Source organism: Ischnura elegans, chromosome 2 (genome assembly GCF_921293095.1).
Source record: "Ischnura elegans chromosome 2, ioIscEleg1.1, whole genome shotgun sequence".
NCBI lineage: Eukaryota > Metazoa > Arthropoda > Insecta > Odonata > Coenagrionidae > Ischnura > Ischnura elegans.
The window spans coordinates 90,321,550-90,346,454 of NC_060247.1; the positions used below are offsets into that span (position 1 = coordinate 90,321,550).

Genomic DNA, 24,905 nt, shown 5'->3' on the forward strand with positions numbered 1-24,905 from the left:
ATTCATTTGACATCGAGGCATTGGATATATATATTCATAAAAAAAGTGGCTAATTGATAGACAAACTGTGATTTTTAGTACATATATTTATTATATTGGAGGTCACTGAAGAATGGATAGATATATGGACCCTTATCATGATTTTATTGCATGGTGTATTTATAATAACGTTCCTTAGCGCGAAATTTTGCGAGAAAAATTTCTTGTTACATGCGGTGGCTAATAAATGATAATTGAATTTTTTTAACGTTGAAATTTCTGCAAGGTCGTATTCGGTAAGCCAATTGAATAGAGCCTTCATTATCTGGGGCCGACAGTGTCATTTTGTTCACTAATATCGGCATTTTACCATATCCTTAAATTTTGGTTGGTAATAGTATATTTTTATTGCACTGAATTCAATACAATGTAGCGATGATGCGCTTAAGAAATTCGATCATCTAGGGATGGGCGATACTCGCAGCCATAACGGATACCAGCTCAATATCGTCTTCATGATCACGTGCGTTGGTTTCAATGATAAACGTTTGCCAGGTGGATGGATTAATATTGATTCCGTACTTATTTATGAATCGTATTTAAGTTTAAACATATTCAACGATCTGTTACAATTTATTTGATGGTATGCACGCTCAGCGAAGCCCTGGATGGTGAAAATCCACCCGGGCTGACATCCAAATCGAGACCGCTGTATTAGTACTCGTAGACTTCCTCTTGCCGCCACCGAGGACGGCGTAGATCAAAATACGTGTGGATGTAAAAACGCAGTCTCATGTCAGTTAATTAAACTGAATTATAAAGTAGGATAAATAATGGAAAATCGTTTTTAGAAGTATTCATGTGAAAACACAGAGTTTCTTCTTCATTTTTCATAAAGAATCTCCTTCACAAAGTTACGCCTCAAACAATCAAGTTTTTAGAGGTATTTTAAGCAATGGGAAAGGATAACAACTAAAATACGTACGTATAAAAGAAGACCCGAGTGCATAATAATAATCACAGAGGTGATTTGCGCATGCTGAACATCTGTATGGGTTTTATTTAATTTAATGTTACATTAGTTTAATAGCTTAAACAAAAAAAATCCCTTACCACAACTGTAAGCTTTAATTTTATTTCAGTAAAATGTGAGGAAATATTTGTCGAAGAAAATTGGAAACATTTGATAAATACAAAATTTAAAACCGGAACAAAATTAATAGTATTAGGTAAATAAATAAAATGTTCTTTTATGAATACTAATAATCCGGGGATAAAAGAATTAGGGAGGGAGAAGAGAAGTGAGACAGAATTGAAACAATGTAATGAAAGATGAAAGTTCCACTTGGAGGATGATCACAGAAATTCAACGCAGGAATATGGACATAGACATTCTGGGAGAGCAAACTTCGTTCGAGTAAACATGACCTTAGCCGCAGATTTACACAGAAGTGGCTTGAACTTCTATGCAATGGAGGAACCGCGGCCGACCTGGGAATTCATTTGGAATGATATACCGCTCTCCTTTCCAGAAAATCAGAGCCCAATGTTGGACTTGACCACATTACCGACCTCATAAAATGAGGATTCAAGTTTGAAGCTTCAAATTGGAGATGGCGGCCGCGAGAGGTGATTCTCATTTGGAAAATTAAGGGTAAGGATTACTTTAAGAGGAAAGGGGTATTTTCGGGGCAAATAATTAAATTCTAATTGATTTGCAAAATATATTCTTATAATATTATGAACAGAGGGTTATTCATGACTCACCGGATGTCTCTAGCAAGGAAGCCGTCAGAGAGTATAAAATGTAGAATAAATTAATAGATGTAATCTATTAACTGCAATACCAAAAATCCTCTATTTTACACAGATTTTCAAGAATTCCATATTATCTCCTCTCCTTGAAATTCACATGTCTCCCAAAATGTATTCAAACTAAAACAGGCTAGAAAAGGACAAGAATCAGACACATTTTAACATCTAGAAATTAATGACGCCCCGAATGAGGGAGTTACTCTCCATCTCAGTTCATACCGCAGTCAGATGCTAAAAACGTTCCCTGTAAAGCCGTGGATTCTTCATTGAGTTTGAAAACGTCTGAGGTGCCTTAAGCTATGATATTTTTTATGTTCTTGGCTTGCCATAGTTTTCAAGTTATTTGGCATCTTTAATATATTTACGCATTGAATATGACACTTTTTAATAAACAATTGAGTTTCAGCCAGAGTTACGCAAGATTTTTTACATCTGCCGGGGTACTAAAATAATAGTTAAGTAGTGCACTAAAAATATAGTTTAGAAATTCTGCAAATCTATACATTTATAACACGCTCGTAATAACTCATTTTATTATACTATCTTCTACATTTTATTATCATCCACCATGCTCTGACGTTCTAAATGAATCCGTTAAATTGATAATATCTATAAAATGCAAAGCAATAAAACGTGGTGGAAGCCAAAATCAACAGAGCGTCTCGTCATTTTCATCGCCAATAATATACTTTGATTATCGAGATCAAGGTAATATTTATCAAAATGTGGTATAAATGTTAATTAGTGAGGTCATCCTTCAAATTTTTCCTCCCCTCTTTATAGATATCAAAATATATTATAGCGGTATTTTGATACGACGCCATCCCTAATTAAGGTTAAATCGTATTACTACATTGCTGGCGTATTTTATTTAGCTGTATTATCCGTTTTTCTATCGTTGGTTTTTGTTTGTACTGTATTTGGTCAACTAATTTTCTTTTAAATCTAAGCATCCATTTCTTTGTAAATCGAAAGAGGCGATCGCATGTTTCATTGCGATGGAGAGGGAGGCACTTAATTGGTCATAAGTCGAGAGAGCGGTGATGTTCTAGACAGAAAAAAGGCGAGAGTGGGGCGGGTATTTCCGGCTCAGATATCATGTGCGGATCTTTATGATACGAATAGTTACAAGAATAATACAAAAAAAAGGGCTCAAAAAGTACACCATTATATTCCTTGCTCAGTTCTGTGTTTTTTAGGACTAACATCACTATATTTGTATAACAATGGTTCAAAAAGGTATCAATGTTTTTAGTAAGTACAAGGGAATAGTAGATCTTATGAATCCACTAATCAAAAAACGTAGTTTTCCTGCAACAAAATTAGAGTATTTGTTTAATACATATGTTTAATATAAATGCTCCACGTTTCAATTACGAATCTTGTGTATAAAAGTGCAGTTACAGTAGAATAAAAACGCGATGAGAACTATTTAACTTATTTTGTAAAGTTAAATTAGATCGTAAAAAATGCAGAATTGAAACATGAAAATCATAACATAGATGGTTTTAAATTGTTATATTCCGTACTTTAGTCATTCATATCTTAACTCGTATTTTCTCGGATGCAGGTGGATAAAATATGTGCGGCGAGAGAAAGGGGTTGGTTCGTGTGGTTAAGGTATGAGAAAGATGTAGATAGGATGTATACCAAAGGGGTGCAATACAAGAGTAAACACCTGCGCAGGAAAGGGAGAGTAGCTACTTTATTTCTCTCGAATAATAATAATAATATCGTTTATTTTCGTAGGCACTGGGGCCCATGAGAAAATATAAGTACAGCTTTCTACATTTCACATTGAGATAGATAAATAAAAGAAAAAAGTAAATAAATATATATATACATAAACAGACAAATGTGAACAGTGCATATCGTCTAGTGCATGAAAAAAAAAACAATACAATATTTTCGACAAAAAATAAATAATCGCACTCAGATATAACGCACTAATTACAAAATTTAAGGTGACAAACAAAAGAAATATGAACAAGAGATATGAACATAAAAAAGTGAATATAAACAAGATATATGAACATAAGAAAGTGAATATAAACAAGAAATATGAACATAAGACAGTGAATATAAACAATAAATATGAACATAAGAAAGTGAACATAAACAAAAGAGATTTAACATGGGGATAAGGAGGCATTCTTCAGAAACCCATATGTGCTGTGTTTAAACCTATTGATGTTTGTACTGCTTCTTATTTGGGCTGGGAGAGAGTTCCATATTCGTGAGGCGGTTACTATGAACGATTTGTTCATATGAGGCGTGTGATGTTTTGGAATATGGAGGTCAATGTTATGATTACGGGTAGGTATATTATGAACCTCAGATTTTCTAACGAATTTCTCGTACAAGTATGGCGGGTAACCGGTCGTTAAGACACTAAAGGCTAGAGTTATTATGTGAAGGGTGCGACGCTCTTTATACTTAAGCCAGTTAAGGCGGTTGTAATAGTTACTAATATGGTCCCATTTTTTTAAATCGTAAATAAATCTTACTGCCGAATTCATGGCCAATTGGAGTCTGTTATTGTTTGCGTCGTCTTGGTTAGTGAATAAGGCTGTACAATAATCCAAGTGGGGGAAGACTAGTGTTTTAACTAATGAAATTCGTATGTCGGGTGTAAGTATTTCTCTGGCTCTGACAAGTTGATGCAGTGATCCCAAAAATTTACGCCTCGCATAATTTGTTTGAGGCTTCCAGCTAAGGGTTTGATCGAATATGACTCCAAGGTTTTTTACCGTTTCCTCATAAGGTATATTGTGGCTACCAAGTCTTATTTTTGGTAGATTTTCATGGTCTAATTGGGAAAAGAAATAATTGCTCCTTATAATTATTGCTGTTTGTAATAATCTCAGCATGTCACATATGAATGCATTAAGTCGACACCCAAAGAAATTAATATACTCACCTTGACCTAAATGTCATCAAAATGAGAAAAGATACATAGGAGAAGTAATAATGTTTAATTTCTAATTGTGGAGACTGTAGTGACCCTGTGAGTGAAAAATTAGGCCGCTGAACGAAGGGTTGCGACTTCATTTCCCATGTGAAGCCTTCGGACACGTTTAAACAAAATTCCTCAAATAGCGAAGTGGTGCGAGGAGAGGATCTGCCTTCCCTCACTAAAGATCAATGTGAGATTTTCACAACATGTCTTTCGCTAATATTGGAGTGAGCTCTACCTTCACCTATCCAAACTAATGTACAGGTTGAATCACTGAGAGAGTGATTGATATACGTCCTATCCGTCGAAACCGGTTAATTCTTAAATGAAAAGATAAGTACCTAGTTCTGTTCTTTTCATTGCATTCCGGAAATTTTCCCTCCGTGCAATAGCTTCTAGTTTCCATCATGACGGCTTGATTTTTACTAAATAAAATTATTTTTCAATTTAAATTGAGACTGATTTTTATAACTTCTGCTATTAGTCCGTACCTGTAATCAGCTTCCATTATTCTGCCCTTGGATGGCTTCTCTTCCATTTCTTTTGATGCCATTAGTTTCTCTATTCTCTTTCCCCTACTTCTTCTCGTTAAACTACCAATTGTCTGTAAAAAAGAGAAAAATAGTTTTGCTTTACTTGTTATCCTTTATAAGTTTGTTTTTTCAAGGAAAATATAATAGATGAAATAAAAATAGTGATGGTAGACAAATTCGTGCTATCTCTTAGAAGTATTTTAATGTATATTCAGAAGCGTATCTGAAATAAATCGGCAAGATAATTTAAACATTTACTGAGAAAAGGAAAAATTAATTAACGAGTGTCGTAAACATGAAAGGAAACTGCCTGCATTTCGATGGCACTGTCAAAGAATGTAGAGAAGTAGTGCCGGCACATATACAAAAGGAGATGCATCAATGTGTAGCAGGTTGCATCGGGTAAACAAATGAGGGGCATATCTCTCACTTGAAGGCAAGCAAACGCAACGGAATATGTTGCCGCAATAATTATCATCGCTAAATAAGATTAAATAATGTATTTATTAGTTGTCACATTGTATTAATTTACATTTTTTCGTGTTTTAATGGACATCCATGATACAAAGAAATTAATTTTCACGAAACTCTATTCCCTGAGATATCATTACTCACTAGTTATTACTTAAGATGATCTGCTGCACGTTTTACTTTCGATATTAAAATAAATAATATCTTCTCATTTGCAATAATTATTTCTGCGTGTTGATACACAAACGATTTTTCTTAGCAAGTTATTGATGGACCTAGCTTTAGCTGGAGTTAAAATGAGGCATTTTCATTCATTTGCATTGGTCGCCAATATATATCTACAACCACGTGAATACATTTTAAATTGGTATGATTAATGAAATAAATCATTTGTAAATCAAACATCGGATGAAGCTATATGCGTTACCGCTATATGTGATGAAATGTTAATATCCAATTACTTGTATTTACAATGGACAGAGGAGAGTTCTTGCGAAAATCGTTGGGTAAAACTTTATAGAAAAGGCTGTCAGAAAAGTCTTATCGAAAGCACAGTTATTTACGAGGCGGAAAAGTGGACGCTGCAAAAGGAAAAAAAGGGCTGAAGATGTTTTTTATGAGGATATGAAGGAGAATGGGAAGGTGAAATTGTCGGAGAGAAAGTCAATGAATGATATATACATGGTTATGGGATAGAGGACTCCTATACGAAATAAGGTGACGACAGAAGGTGTAAGTGGAGCGAATACTTAGGGCAGAGTGGATGCCAAAAAATCATAATTGGGGGATGGATCATGGGTTATACTCACCAAAGATGAAATTGCTATGAAAGTAGTTAAGCCAAAAAATATTTCATGAAGAATTTCATCCTTGGTGTAAGTAAGAATTATAAGTCTTGTATCACACTTAAGACTGATTCCATAGTAAGAGAAGGGAAAGACCCGGAGGAGTGTATAAATCTATCGTTTAAAACCCACCATCAGTATCTTAACATATCATAATATTTATCAAGCACAGACACGATCAAGTTGCATAAAATTATTCAACAAAAGCAGGCAAAAAACAGAATCATTTATCAATGTAATGAGGTGGTGCCACATTGCAAATATACAATTCTGCCCGTAATTGATACCTAAATCTGCTGAATTTATCGGGGCAGAGACATATTAACCCATTAAAGCCTGCGAAAAATTAGCCATAGTTCTTGTTGGTAAACGAAAAAAAAACTATTTAAAAAAGCATCGCTTTTTCTAACAATCATTAATTACAACTGATGCATGAAAAAGGGTATGGTTATTTTTCTTATGAAACGAAGCTAATGACGAAGATAAACCTATAAAGTAAGCGCAATATCGTTCATAGATATATTCGGTGGAAGCGATGCATCAAAAAAGTTAATTGGATACTAACATTTAGATTAGAAAAACCAAAATTTACTTGCAATAAACAAGAAAATTTGTATTTACTCAACCAACTCCGTCGAAAAATTTCGTAAAGATTCAACAGGAACAGTAGGACCATACAGTTGGATACCCATTCAGTCGTGCGCGTATGTCTAATCGCAACAAAGCCAGCGCAAAGAGCCGAGAGGAAGGGGAATGATGATAATAATAATAATAAGAATCTATTGACGATACAGGTAGGCAGTCGCCTCGGGTGGTTGTTGGTCTGCCCGTTCGAAGCTTTGAACCTGCCGCTCCTTTTCTCCCACCTTGAATCCCTCCCTCCCCTCTTCTCGAAGTGCAAGAGGGGCGGTCCGTGTACCTCCAGTCTCGAGGGGTCGCACGGGAAGAGGATCCACGTGTAGAAGGGGACGATGGGAATGGGGGAGGGGGCGCTTGTGGGAGGAGGGGTAGGAGTGGCGGCGGACCGAACCCGGATGCTGTGGCGGCGCGGGGGTGGGAGAGACGGCGGATCAATACGCCAAGCGCGTGCCCTCCACCCCACCCCCATATCATAACCCCTACCTCACCCCTCCCCCCTCCAACTCCACCACTACTACTACTATATTCCTACTCTCGCATCCTCCCTCTTCCCGCTAAAGTGCCCCGACCAATGGCCAACCCAATTAGAAATACTCCGCCGCCAACGCCGCGCTTCCTTCATTTTTCATTTCCGCGTTTGTGCGACAACCGATCAACGGGTGTACCGCTATATTTTTCTTTTTTTTCCGAAATCGATCGATTAAACGTCGGCATCGGGTCGATTTGCGAGGCGAGCGTGAGAGGGTTATTGTTCGAGCACCGAAAGGTACCAGCATCGGTTGTGGTCTCCTCGCGGATGGATGGAAACAGATGAAAGGAGCATCTCGCCGGGATGGGACGTTCATTTTTTCCATTAATCTCGACCTCCCGCGGGGCCCTAGCCTGTCCGCCTTCATGTCTTGCGTCGAATTGTGGCGCTTGTTCTTGTTCTATTAATAAGACGGTGGACTTCTGCGATTTTATTTCTCAGTCAACGGCAGAAGTCCACTGCCGCTGTTACATCTCATTTTCTCCCAATATTTTCTTCTTCGAAGGACTCTGCTAAGGGGCTCCTTCCGTCATCAAACAGATGAAAGCCTCTCCTCACGGGACACGACGTTCATTTTTTTGTGGTCTCCCCGCGGGACCTTCACCGTCTGCTCTCGTCTATACATCACCCTACCTCTCCTCTGGGTAATTAAGGGCCGCATTTATTGTCGTCATATCGGGAACTTGGACGATCGGAAAAGCTTACCAGGAAAGACTCAAAGCCTTCGAGTTCTGGTGCAGTTGACGATTACGGAAGATCAAATGAACGGATAGGTTGAGAAGCAAAGGAGTGCGTCGTATAATAAGCAATTTAAGGGAACTGTTTAGTACCGAAGTGGATTGTTCATGTCATAAGACGTAGCAATTACTTGTGGTGCGTAATGGAGAAGAAAAATGATTGATGTCCCTTGAGAAAGTTCAAGGGATAAATACTTGGGGTAGATAAAGAACACAAAGAGGAAGAAGAAGATCTAGGAAATAAAGAAACTAGCAACGCGAAGGGAGAATAGGAGGTCTACCAATCTCAGTATTTGAATACAATTAATAGAGTTATTGTTAGTCCCTTCTGATTACTGAGTCACCTGCGTGTCCATTATAACGAAAATTTATTTCGTTTCGAAATTTTATTCGCATTCCAGCTGACAATGTACACTTGATATAACCTTTACACGAAGCATACTGTATGTACTTCTCAAATGTTGTTGAAATGATGCCATATGGAATTAACTGTCCCTTTACAACATGCACTGGCTCATAAAAGTTATATCATAACAATAAATTTTCACAGAATTTGTTAAAGGCGGTAGGTTCGAGATAGTGCGATTCAAAGTGAATTTTTTTCACCTATATCATAATATATGCGTTTTTATCATTAGCGGAATCTACCTTGATTAATCATTACAAAGTAATGGTACTGAGAAATAAAATAATCCAATCTTTATCTTTTTTTAGCCAATACCTTTTCAAGTTAGTTGATGTACCTAACCTTGTCAGCTTTTTATTTACGGGATTCGTTTGGCAATGGGACTAATAGTTCGGTGACAAGCCTAAATTTTATTTCATCATGATTCTTAAGGTGTTTAGAATATCAAGTCAATTATTGTCATAATGAAAATTTAATTGGAGCAAAATTTGTATTAATAATTTTTTAAATGAAATTGATTATTTCAGACGACTCTTTGTGGAAATTATAACTCATTTTGTGTAACTTAAAATTTTTATTGTCCTCATAAATTTGATTTCTATACGACTATGGATTCAACGCCAGTACGTTATCATATTTGGTAATAATTACGCACTGACGTCGAAACCATTGTCGTAGAGAAGGACAATTTGTTTTTTGGACAATTGTGGACGTTTGTGGATGATTAAAGTTTTAAATTTATTCAAGATTATTTATCCTATTTGTAGTCAAACATTGTCATACAAATCTGCATAGACATGCTGATTTACAATTGAAATTTACAGAAAATATCCAACTTAAAGCCTACTTATTTTAGCTGACAATCTCTGAGGTGTCATTTTAGAGAGCATATTATTTAGTTTTCATGATGTTTACATACACGTGCGTACTTCAATTCTCGGAACAATATTCGTGAAAAAATATCAATTGCCCAGTTGTGAGGTAAGTAGTTCCATAACGGCTTAAATGTGGCATAAAAATTCAATTTTGTCACATGGGATTTGATGTAGGGAGAGGTTAACTCCCTGAAAACTACTTATAACAGCTCGGTGAGAAAATCGAAAAAGAGACAGGACAACGAGCTTCGGTCATTACTGGATAAATATGCTGTTAAGGCAACTCATTAGTCCCTTTGATAATTTATTCTGAGAATGCGTTGCGAAAAGAAAATATTCATCCCTGAAAAGGTTGGCCCGAACCACCGCGTCACTCTATTAACCCTACTGACCCAGAGCTGCTTCTGATAGCAATCACATTTCAAGATTTTTCATTTTGAAAACCTGAAAATTTTGCTCTCAATCACTATAGTCGTGTTAGCTAAATATATCGTCATTTCAATTTACGCCACAAAATAATGCATAGTTTAGATACTTCCGAAATAGAGCAGAAAATTTATGCTTTTTTGATGTTGCTTAGAAGCAACAATGGGTTACAATGGGTTAAGGCGCTTCAAAGCATGGGGAGCGTCATCAGATGATGGAAATCACACGCCGAATATTGGAATCAACGTCCCACAAGCATAAGAAAATATTTCGTGAAGTCTTCTCGGGATTCCACCTGTTTAATTCGATGCACACCACCAACGTTTAAGAGTCCATCGTCATCAGAATGTTGAGCCTGAGCATTTAGATGAGTCGTCTGTTAAAATTTTGGCGATATACAACGCTTTAAACCGGTTGAAATCCTGAGAAGGCTTTACGCAAATTAATTCGCCAGGAAAGAATTGCTTCCTACAAGAAAATATTTTTGCTAAATGTTAACTGTTTTCACTGGATTCTAAACACTGAAATTATGAAACTCCCTTCCCGAATGATGTTAAAAAAAATTGCGCTTCTGGCTGTCTTGGGAAGAACCTTAAGTAATGAGCTTCTTGTAAATCTATAAGAAATAATTCAACTAAAAACATTTTTCAGCTCATTTACCTTGGATTAGATTTTGCCTCGGAATAAATTTCTGGGATACCCTTCAATAGTCAAGGCGCCTTGAAATGCACCAATCGCATATTTCAATTTTGTAAAATTTCTCATTTAAAAAGCGTGCTAGTAGTGCCGAGGTCGGCACGAGTAGCACGCTAGGTCTCGGACTATCTTCATCGTGACTTCATATGATCCCGTGTCCGGCCTATACTGAGCATCATTCCACTGTTTTGAGCTGAGTGATTGTCATGAAACGGAATAATGTACGACAAAATGTTTTCGCTTGAGTAAGGACATAAATGAACTGATATAAATATTTTAATAGTAGCTTTTTATACTTTAGGTACAGTAACAGTAAACGAATTCCCCTGTTCACATATTAACCGAGGTGAGTATTCAAATCCTATCGGAGATCAGATGTCTCACTCTGTGCAGACAAAGATACCGTTGACCACTTAGGTGAAGAATGAGTGAGGGCGCATCTGTTGCCACTGAAAGCGAATGTGTATTTTTCTCAGAGACAGCCTCCGTAGATCAAAGGCAATTATTGCGGGACACGGAGTTCTTTTTTTTCTCAGCCTCCTGCGTGACCCTCACCGGCTGCTCTCGTATATCAATCCTCTCCCCCATTCTTCTCTCTTCTATGTAATTAAGAGATCAAAAAGAGAGAGAAATAAGTGGAATATATTTTACTAATATTCTGGGAATCAAATTCCTTTAAGAAACATGGTATATATTTAGAAAATTATAAGCTGATAACAAAAAAGATATGCCAAACGATAAAATGAGCTCAATTCCGCTGGCATTTTATATTCGCAAAGTTTTTTCCAACAATATAAAAAATGTCTTAACTATTCGTGCGCTATTCTTAAATGCCAATAATGTTAAAGGTAGAAATTTAGAAGAAAAGTGATGCACAATACAATAGGACACTTATGGAAGTGTCTTGGGACCCCGAAGTATGAGTAGATCCATGGAGGAAATATTTTAAATGAATACATCCCGTGAAAACAAAACGTTATTGAATTATGCAATTGATTCTGGATTTACTTCTTGGAAGTTACACACATTCATTATCAAAATAATGTTGAGTAGTTTTTTCAGTTAACCACTTGTGTTAATAATAACATCTTTTAATATAAATAATAGCAATTATGATTTCCTAGAAGCCAACTTTCTTAATTGAAGCCATCATTAGGGCTACTGGATAAGGTTCCCCTTTATACATCGCTGGATAAATATTGCTCGTCTATTCTTTCATTAGTAATATTTCTGAAGATCTGATGAATGCCTTAATATAGGCCGGAAAACTGGCTTCAAGAAGCGATGATTATTTATGAACCCAAATATACCTGTCCAGTTTCCGAGAATTAAAACATTGCTGAAATCAGCTTTGTTTTAATCCGCACATCTGAGTGATGATGGTGCAGCTTTGTTGAAAGACGGTTTAAAACTAAATTTAGATTTAAACAAAGTTATTCTTACTGTGAAAAATTTACTGTTCGAATGCTGATTTCGGAGTAGGTTTCATGAAGTACTGATATAAAGGGTATGTTAGAAATCGATAGGCTTCATATATAATGGAATTGAGCTGAAAACCCTCAAGTAGCTTCTCTAGAGAATGTCGACCTTTAATATTTCCTTTGTAACGCAGTTGAATAGGATAGGAAAGTCGGATGGAAGAGAGGAAGGAGAAGATAAAATCACATGTCAATGAAGAGAATCAGCTTTGCTCTATTAAAATGCGATTTGGGTTCCTTTTTTTTGTGCCTATGCCATAAGAATAAAGTATCCTGTGAAAGAGTCATAAAATAAGTATAATATGTTTTTTATTTACATTATTTGAATTAATCAACTGCAATTTTGGGATTAATCCGATGCTGCTCTCCGTTCAATCATGTCTTGCTCCAAACCTTCTAAACTGATTCACTCTCTTCTGTTCATTAGATAGGTATTATTCATTCATTCATACATAGTTCAAGATATAATTTAATAAAACGTACTTGATTTTTGTGCAAATTGTGAATAATTCACTGGTCATTGCACAAAATCTCATTCATCATCATCAATCGTCAACATTCCTATGACTGGGTTGATGTAGATCTCCACCCAATTATGTCAGGTAATTCAGTAACTAATCTAAATTTCTTCAACTATAAAGATTAAATACTTAATTAGAATAACCTCGTCCGTTGGGCTCTTGGTTCAAAACAACAGAAGATAGAATAAAATAAACTATCCTCCAGTTCTCTCCTGACAGCATATCCAGCATGCAAAATTTTAATTAAAAACATATAAAATAAAAAGCACGTAGGAAAAATTAATAAAAATGTAAATATTCCTGTAAAAGTATCTGTACTTGAACTGCTAGGGCAGTCGGGGTGTCAAAATTCAATAAACCTCGTCTCCTATTACCATTGCACCGACTTCCACCCATGAATAAACATTATGAATACTTAGCAATTACTTACCGCTGAACAGACCTTCATTAATAAAAACTTATCGATACTCTAGTACATTAATATGTTTAACTTATGTATGAACCATAAATTAGTTGCTGAATGCCATAGTTCTACATTTATTTCTTTCTCCATTACAAGTATATTACATTCCCTGCTTTCCAACTATCTTCCCTATTACACTATATTCCGGACAGAATATTACAATTATAACTTTCCTCCAACATTTTTACAAACCGTAATCTTTCGTATCTCACTTATAACTTTTAATCACTTCTTTCCTTTTTACTAATCATCAAACACTTCATTGATGTTATTTTCGTTTGAATGCATTCGTTGTTGCTGCATTGTTTGCTTAATTTTAAATCGGCAAGTATGCTGCACGAAGAGAATTTTATAAGTAAATACATTATAATGGTAACTTCTATAGCGCTTGGTACCCAGTTGTGCGGATTTAAACGAATTTCCTTTCAATAATGTCTTAATTATATATAACTAGACGGCATTTGTTGAGTTAATTACTGGTCACCTCTTCTTTCAGCCAAATTTTGGGCCTTCATTAAGACCTTTCATCAGACCTTCAGAAAAATTACTAATAAATGTATAGACGTGTAATAAGTTATCCAGCGATTGAACTAAGAGGAAGGTTTTCCTGAAACTCGGGTGGTGGTTTCAATACAGAAAGAATTTAAGACCAAAAAGTTGGCTTTAAGAAATGATGACAAACTATTATTAAAAAAAAATACCGAGTATCTATCTTTCTGAGCAACTGCCAAAAATTCCAGGGAATGAGTGGCGGTCACCCTTCCTTATAATCTGCTTGGAGGCCTTCGAGGGTTTATCTGCGCCACTGGTGACGTGTGTATGCATGATGGACCACGCCGTCGCCAGCAGTCATTGTCTTTCTCTTCCTCTCACCACTTCCCCGTCGCCATTCTCTCCTTTCCGACTCAACTCACCCCTTAGTGGACTTTTGATTCCTTCTCGGACGAGAAGCAAAAAGAGCGAGGGGCAGTGAAGGGTGAAAAAGGGTCGAGTATTGTCCTCTCCACCCAACCACCGAAGCTCAGAGATGTTTTTTTTTCTTTTCGAGAGAAAGACAAAAGAGGGGAAGGAAACATAGTCCCAAAAAAATATACTTTTATTCTTTCTGCAAATTTTCATTTGTGAAAGGATAGTTCTTTGGCAATATTGTGTGTAACCTACTATTTTTAATGAGTATAGAAGGGCTTTGTGCGAGCTCACAAAAATGTTACGAAACCGACTATGTTTTCAACTTCTAGTTGGTAAGTTAGATAAAAAATTTGGAAATAACCGTTGTGTCATTTGATTTAGCCTGTGAGGTATGCTATCAATTACACCACCTAGCCATCTTCTTTCTAGGAGAATCTCTAGCTGGGTTAATCGAACAATGTTCGCCTTCGAAAGATATCGCTTGATATTGTACTGGTAGCATACCTGACTGGAAATCAGGAGATATAGGTTCGAATCCCGGCTAAGTCAAATGAATAAAACTTTAAGGTGGAATCATTCATTTTTTATTTTCCTCCGTAATTTTATTTAGTTATTCCGGGTTTCGTGTCATCAGCAGTCAAAGTGACGGTTGCAAAATCATTGAAGGATAAATTGGGGATTAAGGTTTTGTTAATCAATTAATTTAACCGTAGAACTGAAAATTAAAAAGTTGTTATGATTAATAGTGGCTTGAAATAAATTTTTCTTGACTCAATCTCTACGGAATTAACTATCATTCCTACTGCATCATAATTGAAATTCCTATAACTAAGAGGGGTCCACCTCCTCTTCCCACCTTATTCTCCGGCACTAAAGTTCAAGATATCTAGATGCTTTTCACGGCTCCTTGTGCTCATTGTATGAAATATTTTCGCCGTGTTTTGGATTATGATGAATGCTGGAGGAATTTTTTAATCTGCTTTCTAACACTTTGATGAAAATTTGACAGCGTATCTATAAGTACTGGTTCCACTCGATAGGTAAGTTCATTTTCGAGTTAATTAAATCCATCAACCTGCAAAAGAGTATTTTTCGTGGCTTAGGAGGGCAAGTTGAGATGTATCCTGCCGTATATTGACTGTCACAAAGCATCGTCCCCCCCCCCCCACACACACCTGAATAAATCATATACAGAAGACTGTAACTTAATCTGGAATGAACAATACCCCCAGCAATCGAAACTAATCCTCGGGTAGAAGAACAGAGCTAGGAGTGATGTTACGGTTTACTCGCTTTAAACTCCTTGAAATCTGAAATATATTGATATTTTCATAGCACATAAAGTGGATAGTTTTCATTATTTCCCTGTATCTGATCATCGAAAAATTTACCTGTTAATTTTTTTCTCAGGTATAATTACTTTATTTTTTAGGTGAAGTCCAAAGTTGAACAGGGACTTCTCTACTTATCCTGAAATTTTCATGGTGACAACATGAGTTTTACCCCACTAATTTTTCACCAATAAAGACCGATCGTAAGGTAGGTAAACATCCTCATAATCTTTAAGACCTGGGATTGATTAATTTGTAATTTTCCTGTGGTGTTTCCAGTTTTATTTTCGTTTCTATTTTCTCTGTTCATTTTCAACCAAAAAAAAGCCCGTATACCCTTTCAAACATTTTGAAAAGTGACTGGACTTCAGCTCATCGTAGATGGTTTTTGGACTGTAAAAGTCTTTTTTTGTCATTATGCTACTTTTTCCTATTATTTGAGCCATCCGATCTCTTGCTCCCGTGATATAAGGCAGCATAAGTTATCCCTGATGTTTAGGAGTTTTTTTCGCTTTAGGTTCTTTCTATATCATTCTTTCAGTCAATTACTCACCTGTCACCAATTTACTCTAAACTAAATGCACTCGATGTAAGCTTAAGGGGAAGCTAGGATGATAATCACCCAAGGCTTAGTAGACGTTAAGAACAGCAAAATAATGCTTCGGATGAGAAACAACGAGTCGGTAACGAAAGACGTATGCACATGTAAAAAGGTTGGCGAATAGGAGACCTGCGTCAAGCCAATCTTCGGACGTCCACTGTTGATCTTGAGCTCACATAAATTGAGGGGGTGAGAAGTCAAGGGGTACAAATGATTTTTTTCTCAACAGAGTTAGTTAAAGTTCATTGTTAGAGGAAATACCTAAAAATTGGTTGCCAAGGGATACCAGTGAGTCTCACAATCAGTTCTGTGCTTGCATCGAGTGGAAAATCAAATGCACTATATCAAATATCTAATTCATCTCGTTTGTTTTCTATACCTAATTTCGCTACCTAACTAGGTTTAGAAGAAAGAAATCACTCGTACCCCTTGGCTTACAAGCCACTCAATTGCCATGAGAAAAATATTCATATGACCGCCGTTCACTCGACAGGGCTGAAATATTATTCACAGCTTTTATATCGAGGTCTATGAAGGGAAGTAGTTGTATGTGGGTGGGGAAGCGACTAACCCCCTATCATCCTTCGAGATTCGAGATTCAACCACGTGGTGCGTTACTCCTTAGCGCCTCACACGCACAAGACCACGCACGCACAAAAGGAACGCGATGTGCCGAGAGTGGGACGAGTGAGTGAGTAGAGGGCAGCCAAGTAGCATCGCCCCCACCCCCTCACGCACAACCCCCCTCAAACAAAGAAGCACAACAGAACACATCACCCCCGAATCTCCCCGGACGACGCCGGATGATTGCGGCGCCTCCCGCCTCGGACGCTGTGGCGCTGTCATCGGGTCCACGCCGTCCTCCCCCCCCCCACCTTTTACCCCTCACGAGAGTCTCAGCTGTCGAGGGGAAGTAGGGGAGGGAAAGGTATTGGAGTGGGGGAGCGCTTGGTAAAGAGTTGGAAGAGGAGTGGTGGTAGAAGGAGGAGAAATGCGAAGGGGTGTACGTCAAGGAAGCCCTCCCCCACCGCTCGGAATTCTCGCACATAGACGGAGCAGTCGCGGGGAGCGCTCGTGTCCGCACCACCGTATTCCTCTCACTCCGCGCGGAGGCCCGCGCCTCCGCCATGGTCTCCGTGGCCCTGGGGGGCCGCCTGCGGGGCCTGGCCTTCTGCATCCTCTGGTACAGCAGCATCTTCGCCGGGTTCTACTTCCTCTTCTGTCCCGCGCTCCCGCTGCTCATCCTGCACCAGACGGCATACCGGAAGGTCACCGACATCCTCTTCGCCGTCTGGGAAATGTACCCCGTGGTGAGTGGAAGACCTCGTCGCGCTTTGGAGAAGGTCTTCTCCAATTATCTAATCCTCCCTCGCTCTCCAAAATCCAGTGTATCGAAATTTTGTGGATCCGCGTGACAGGGTTGTGCCAAAGTAATTTTGGTTGAAGTTTTACCGGGTATAACACCATGTGGGTTGGCTTGGCATAACTGATGGCCTTAGGACGATGGCAGAGTTAATTATTGAAACGATAGCCATTCCGGAGTAAACCGGAGTAAACTTTATACATATCGTAAGCCAGGAAATCTTTTCTTTTTGGCGTATTTTCTTTACGTGAACACATAATGTTCACATTTTTCGTGGCAATTCATTCGCCGGGAAAGATCCCGTTTATATTAAAGAAATTTTTCTGCTTTTCACAACTTTGATGAGTTTCTTTCGTCACTGCGATGATTGATGCATGCGTTATTAGCATGTATCAATCATCGACCGGTATTTTTAGCCGACTCATTACTCACATGAAACTTGATATCATTTTGAAATTTCCAGGCAATATAAATTGGACCCTTATAAACATTTTCCTGTATCTCAAATTTGAAAAATATACCCCTGTATTTTCCCAGACGTAAATTGTTGTATATGATATTGAGGTAAATGTTGAGAAAGATCTACTCTATGCGCCCTAAATATTTCAAAATGATAATGTCAGCTTTTGGTGAGTAATGTGATACCAAAAGAGACAAAATAAACCCGGTTGAGGGGCATGAATGCATCCTTTGAATGTATATATCGCTGAATTTCGATAATACTTAAATCTATAACCTGATAAAAACATATTCTAACAATAGAACAAACCTTGATGCCTGACAGATGTGGCTAATTGTGAGTGACCTTAAGCATTCCCTTCGCAAACGTCTCACCTTTTTGATCATATGATCCCTTCCTTGACTTGCCAATGTAAGTTTGATGGGTTAATAATTTAATACACTGCGCACACAAACTTAAGTACTTTTGATAAAATATTATTACTTTCACCGGCGAATATATTCGTAGTATATTCTCTGGTTGGCTGCCGGGTTAGTCATTTAAAGGTAAAAGTTTCCGTGGATGACTATCTGTCGTTAAGGCTGAGACCGGTCCATTATCTCATCTTAGAATGGATTTCTATCTCTATTTCACCCGTTCGCACTGCTGGATGACGATTTATGAGAACCTGTGAATGAGAAATTCGAAAAACTGAACTTTGAGAAACCACGCGGATGTGATAACGCAGGCGTCAGATGTTACACCGCGTTTGTCATTCTATCATAATTCTATTTACATGCTAACTTTTCACGTTTTATCTTCTTGACTACCGTCTCACGGTACATTTTGACTATGGAGATATTTTGAGAAAACTCGCTGAAGGTAACATAGTCACTGACAATTCATTTTTTACTCTGTTCTCATTTTTTTATTTTCTCATGGCAAGTTTCGATGAACCTGTCATAATAAAGGCAAAAAAATGAATTCTACCATAACCATCCAAAATTTCATTGCTGAAATTCTGATGTATTCATCGCTGGTAATACATTTAAAAGAACACGGCACCTTGCCTACCACATTTTTATATGTGGCCGACTGAGGTGGCATGGTTATGGCATTATCACGATAAAGGCATGCATTATTGCGAGATAGATGTTATTCCTTGAATTCATAATGAAAGTACGGCGTAACCTTGGCGACCACATAAAAATTGAGTAAATAGAGAAGTGCCTTGTTTGTGACTTTTTTTACTTTCCTTCCTGATTACTCATGAATCAATCGTTCTTATCTTTAAATTTATTTTCGTTGTTTCCATCTTCCCGATTAGAATATGACTCTTGGTGACAGTTTGATTCCTAAGGCGCTGTATGACCCGTAAAGGCATGAATTCGCGAAGAAAAACAATAATGTGAATAGCTCTCGAGCCAAATCCAGATATCGCCAATGCTAATTAGGTATGCTGTTATATACATAACGAAGTCATCATTCTTCGAAGCTTTTTCCTGTTAGGATTAATCGAGGATGGTTTTCGGGTGATTTTAGCCTACACGATGGCCCAGGAGATGAGACCATGCTGGATAGGCTTCAGTCAAAGAGAGACAAGAAAGCCTACTTCTTTCCCTGTCAACGATGAACATTGGCATGGTCGAATGGTATTTTTATGGCAAACCCTTGCTTTAATTCTCATTATCTATACGCTAATCCGAGATCAATCTTGAAAGTATAAAACTATGAAATTCTATGGTTCTTAGGATGTTTATATTTTAGGATCCTGACCTGAGGAAGTATTATGTTTGAATTCGAATGAAAGTATTCTATCCTTCCATGTTTAGGTGATTGACTTTGTGTTACTCGTTTTGGGGAAGTTGCTTTTAATCCATATTTATTAACTTTTCTATGCCGGCGTATAATAAAGTACCCTTTCATAAATTTTGCTTGCCATTTCCCATTTTAAGTGCTTCTCAGCCTTTCTCCGATTTTATTACATCTAAACGAAACATTTCGGTGTGGCGTACATGACGTTTGCAATTCGATATACGCCCCATATATGTACAAATGAAATGTTCAATTCTCTCCGTAATTACATTATCAAAAAAATGAATATGTGGCGGTGCACAAATTACTCGGGCCAAATGCTGTTCTTATTCTCTCTAACTCAAAGTTATTTCATGTTGAATTTTCACCAACCACTTTATTAGTTTCACCAACTCGTGGATTTGAATGATTTTCTTACTATTTATTTTTATCAAGAAGTATTAATTGCACTTTCACTGACAGCAAAAACTGACGTTTCATGTAACGAGTGGTTATTCCGCGTTACGATTAGCCTGTAATAGAACGTATTGTAAATCTTCGACCGGTCTTTTACCGTAGCCAATTCAATTACTTAAAACATACTCAACAATCTTGAAATTTTCGGGTTTAGTAGGGTAGAAAATTGAGAATAATCCTGTATCTTACATTTTAAACTTTAGCTCATTTTTTCCGGACGCATATTTTATGCTCAAATATATATATATCAGAGGTACAAATATGTAATGGCAATATTTTACTCCTTATTTTTCCTCAAAACACCGAAGTAATAGCAATATTTTAACCAGAAATACGTCACAAAATACGTATATTTGAGCGGGAGTGATGCGTATTCATAAGTTAAGAGCATATTTGTGTATATTGGGATGATTGCACATGCATCCCACGCAGACGGAATAATTTGGCACCAAACACGCACTTCTGAGTTGAGTTCTATACGACACAAAAAAATCTCTCTTCGGAGAAGCCTACAGGTTGCATGGAGGAGCGATATTCACGCTCCGATGAGCGCCGAGGGCACAGCATGGGGGCAAATGTTTGCCAACGGAAGAGTCACTAAACCTCCCTATCCGCAGGACTCCTTAATATGACGCTTTTATTCAACTCCATATAGCTTCAGAAATGAAGCCTTTTATGGTGTTTCTCTTGACGCCCTAATTTTTGCTGATCACCTACAAGTGAAGCTCAAACCGTTATGTTCATGTATCTACAAAAAAATCACATGCCCGCCATTCATTCATATTCGTACGATAATCAATAACATTTTTCCCCAATAAGTATCCAAAATCGCTCAAACCTGTAGCCGAAAAAAATTACCGATAGCATCGCTAGTGGTTCCTTTCGAAGAAAGACGAATCATGAAGATTTTCTCTTTGGCAATAATCGATGCCGCTATATAAATCGAGTGTATTATATTTTCTGAAAAATTATAGTTTTCCAACGGAGATGTACCTGATAGTGAGTAAATGTGAACGCATTGTATGAAATTCGGTGTAACTATTTATAATTCAGATTGGTAGTGACAGATGCCATTTACTTATCATTTAAAAAAATAAAAAAGTGACCCTTATCCGATTCATAGTATTACATTGCTGATTGAAGGAACCAGTATCATTAAATAATTATCTACCTTTTCCCGTCTTTAAGCAGAGTCAGGAAGTTATGTAATTACAACAGTTTGTTATATATACTGAACTTGGGCAGCAACTGCTATGAATGTGTCTAATTCTCCAGGATAGCATTAAAACTCACCGACCGCTCTGATTTATTTTACTGAAAAATGTAAAATACCCCCGCAACAATTAAATGATGCTTTGCTTAATATGCGAAAATTTCCATCTTAATACTTGCGTTTGATTATTCCGAATGAGTTTGGAAAGACGCAGAGTTGGGTTACCAATGAAATGTATCCTCTGATTATATTCTTTTGGATGTGTTTTTGAAACCATATTTAGATATCATTATTTAAAATAATACTGGAGAGGAAGGAATTTTTGTTTTCCATTGGCATGGTTCTATGCATGCTTGCCGCTCTACAGATCACACCAAAATACAGGTATTAAAAAATTACACTTTTTTGTGATATTCAATTTTTTAAATATTTCATCTATTCCATTTAGCCCGATGTTATGGTGCAATTTGTGGGTAGAAAAATGTAAACCAGATTTACGCAGATTTCCGACTCATCAAATGTTGTTCTACCGAACTGAATAATCGCTGTTGTGAGAACAGCGAGGGACTAAAAGCTTACAGCGGTACGGGACGAATTTGATTGAATCAAAATCCGTGCATCTGATGGATTCTCGTATAGAAAAATGATGCATGTTAAAAAGACCTCATGTGTAGATTATTAGCACGAAATTAAGGTTTTTATCACTTATACTCGGAATCACAATTCTTTAAAGAATTCGGTTGATGGAAAGGAAAGGCGAGAAACGAAAAAATAAAATCTTCCTCATTCAGCTCTTCTCTCGGAAGTTTAAAATAAAAAAACGCGAAATATTCCACCCCCTTTTCATGAGTTGTTGACGTCATTAGAGTTCTGGTTCATTTACTCTTTCATGGAGAAACTTACCTTGAGGGAAGGAATCGTTCATAATATTTTAAGCAACAGGGAACCAAGAGAGGCCCATAAACGAAGCCAAGGAGTAACTGGGAAGCGACGACCCACTGGACATGAGCTCGTGACGTCATCAACTGATCTGCGAAAAAAAGGAAAAATTCCAGTCTATTTATATTTTAAACTTTACCACAATCTTCAGTAAAACAAATTGGTGAACTAGATCATTCTGAATTATTCATTTAATTCTTTTTAATAAAAAAATGATTAGATAAAAAATTAATAAATAGCTACATAATTAATAGTTAGAAAAAAATTAATAAGTAGTTTAAAAAATTAATTACCTACAAAATTAATAATCAAGTAAAAATAAATAGTTAGGTAAAAAATTAATAATTAGGTAGAAAAATATAAGTAAAATAGTATCAGGTTTTTGGCACACCCTTTTTATGCAGAAATGCTATCTAAATGGAAATTCGAGAGTGTAACCACGCATGTGTTTTCACAATGATAGAGGCAAGAAGTAAAATGATAGTGACAAGCAGTGAATTTTGATGAGTGGTGATGAGAATTCAGAATAGCATGGATTGATTGATTTCCGAGAGCGTTCGCGTGGGAGCAGCATCCCGATAGTGGCGTGGGCCGCTTTTCGGGTCGTTTGGTCCCGCGATGCGGGCAGTCCACACATGGAGTGCCTCGCGAGAAAGGATTTCGGGGAATTAGGATGGAGTAGGTTGAAGGGCAATCATGCTTGCCACCCTCTGACATTTATCCCTTCCCGCGAGTGGACGTTGAATTCTTTGTTGGGCCTGCTCAGCCGCGGTTTCATAGGGAACGCATAGACGACAATATTATTAAGTATGCGGAGTAAGTGAGTTACTGGTGAACATCGTATTCCAGGTAATTTGGACTCATAGTCAGTCAATTATGAAAATATTACCATAAACCTACTCATTACTATATGAAATAAATCGTTAATTATCTCCATATCACATACACACCCGCATCCCTGGGCCAAAAAAATATTAAGCACGATAAGGAAATATACAACAACTACTTTTGCTTCACCAAAATAATTTTTGCAAAACGCCAATTTTTTATATGCCTATGCTCAATACCAGCATATCGTTGGCTAAGTTCTAACAACACGTATCTCAAAAATAGCAACTTTTCAGGAGAACAAAAAAACGTTTAATTTTTTTCACTTGTACACTGAAATAAAAAACCAAAAGTTCATGAAACTGAAAAAGAAGGACTGATTTGCAAAAAAAAAGAGTTGTTTTCGCCTTGTATTTTAATTTTTATGTTTTTACACTTCGTTTAAGATACCTGTCTCAAACTAGCCGAATTTAAGATACGTGTTGTTAGAACTTAGCCATCGATATGTGTCAAAATTGTAGTCCAAAAATAATTTTAATCTGTCTTTATTGGCATTATCTTTTCAGGAAAATTTCAAAAAGCTATCAGATAAAAAGTAACTTCAATTATTTCCATTTTAAATTTTGAATTGGCATTCGTAATTGATGCATGCTGGATTCTGAGAAGCGACTGCGATTTCTAGCTGTTAAATTTTTCGTACATTAGCAACCATTGTATAGATTGTTTTTGCACCAAGTTATCCTAATGACGTCTTTTCACTCAAAGCATCAAATGATATAAATTTTATTTTGGAAAATTTCTTTACATCTCACGGCTATTATGTAATAAATTCTTCGGTGTTTTTTTCCTGTGATTGTCATCTTGGTATAATTTCATTTAACCGTGGTCAAGTATTGTAGAAATATTTAAAAACCATTTCCTTCGGCTCGATGCGACAAATTTTTCTAACGATTTCCTCTCATTGCAATGGGTCCCTTAAGATGGGACTCCTGGGTCACTTAATGGCATGTCTTTGTTTACGGTGCGTATATCTGATATCTTCTCGACTTGATGTCGCATTTCTTCTCCCTGAATCATGATTATTTTAATTACTCTTTCCTAGACCGGATTTTCAATAGCGGGATCAATGACTCGTTATCCTCTAAAGTCACATTTCGAGCACCTTATCTCCTTTCTTGCCCTCCTTCCTCAGCTTCCAGCTTCACGGTCCCGATCCAAATTCTTCGCATACAATCCTTCAACAGGGAAAGAAAACATATCGTGTGATCCAAAGCTGTGAATGAACTTTGTATTTTCCATGAAACAAATTTTCTATCAATTTCACCGGAAGCCATCGAGTCAATCAAAAGGCAATCGATGTAAAAATATTTTCTTTTCTCACTTTCTTAGTGAAGCTTAGCCGGCCTTAAGAGGAAATTTCTTTGTGTATTTTAAATTTTCGAAAAACTTTTAATCAGCATCGGATTTCACAGTGTTATGAAAAAAGCTTATATATTAGGGTAAAGATTATATCTCTCCTGTCCAATGCTTTGTTAAAATTCAACGTTCATTATTGTCCAATACATATATGTTGAGCTCAAAAAGGCATGGTATCGGGAGATTTAAGAGTTTAAGTGGAGAAACGGGGTTTATTTACTTTTCA

At 37.0% G+C, this 24,905-nt stretch overlaps 1 protein-coding gene across 1 annotated transcript in view; it reads left to right on the plus strand.

Annotated features, from left to right (window-relative positions):
* Positions 1-17,255: 17,255 nt before the first annotated feature.
* Positions 17,256-24,905, plus strand: part of LOC124154158 (lysocardiolipin acyltransferase 1-like) — a 44,760-nt gene continuing 37,110 nt past the window's right edge. Inside the window, exon 1 of the mRNA XM_046527698.1 lies at positions 17,256-17,520. Coding sequence (XP_046383654.1) covers positions 17,338-17,520 — 183 coding nt within the window. The 5' untranslated portion in view covers positions 17,256-17,337. The remainder of the gene's footprint in view (positions 17,521-24,905) is intronic.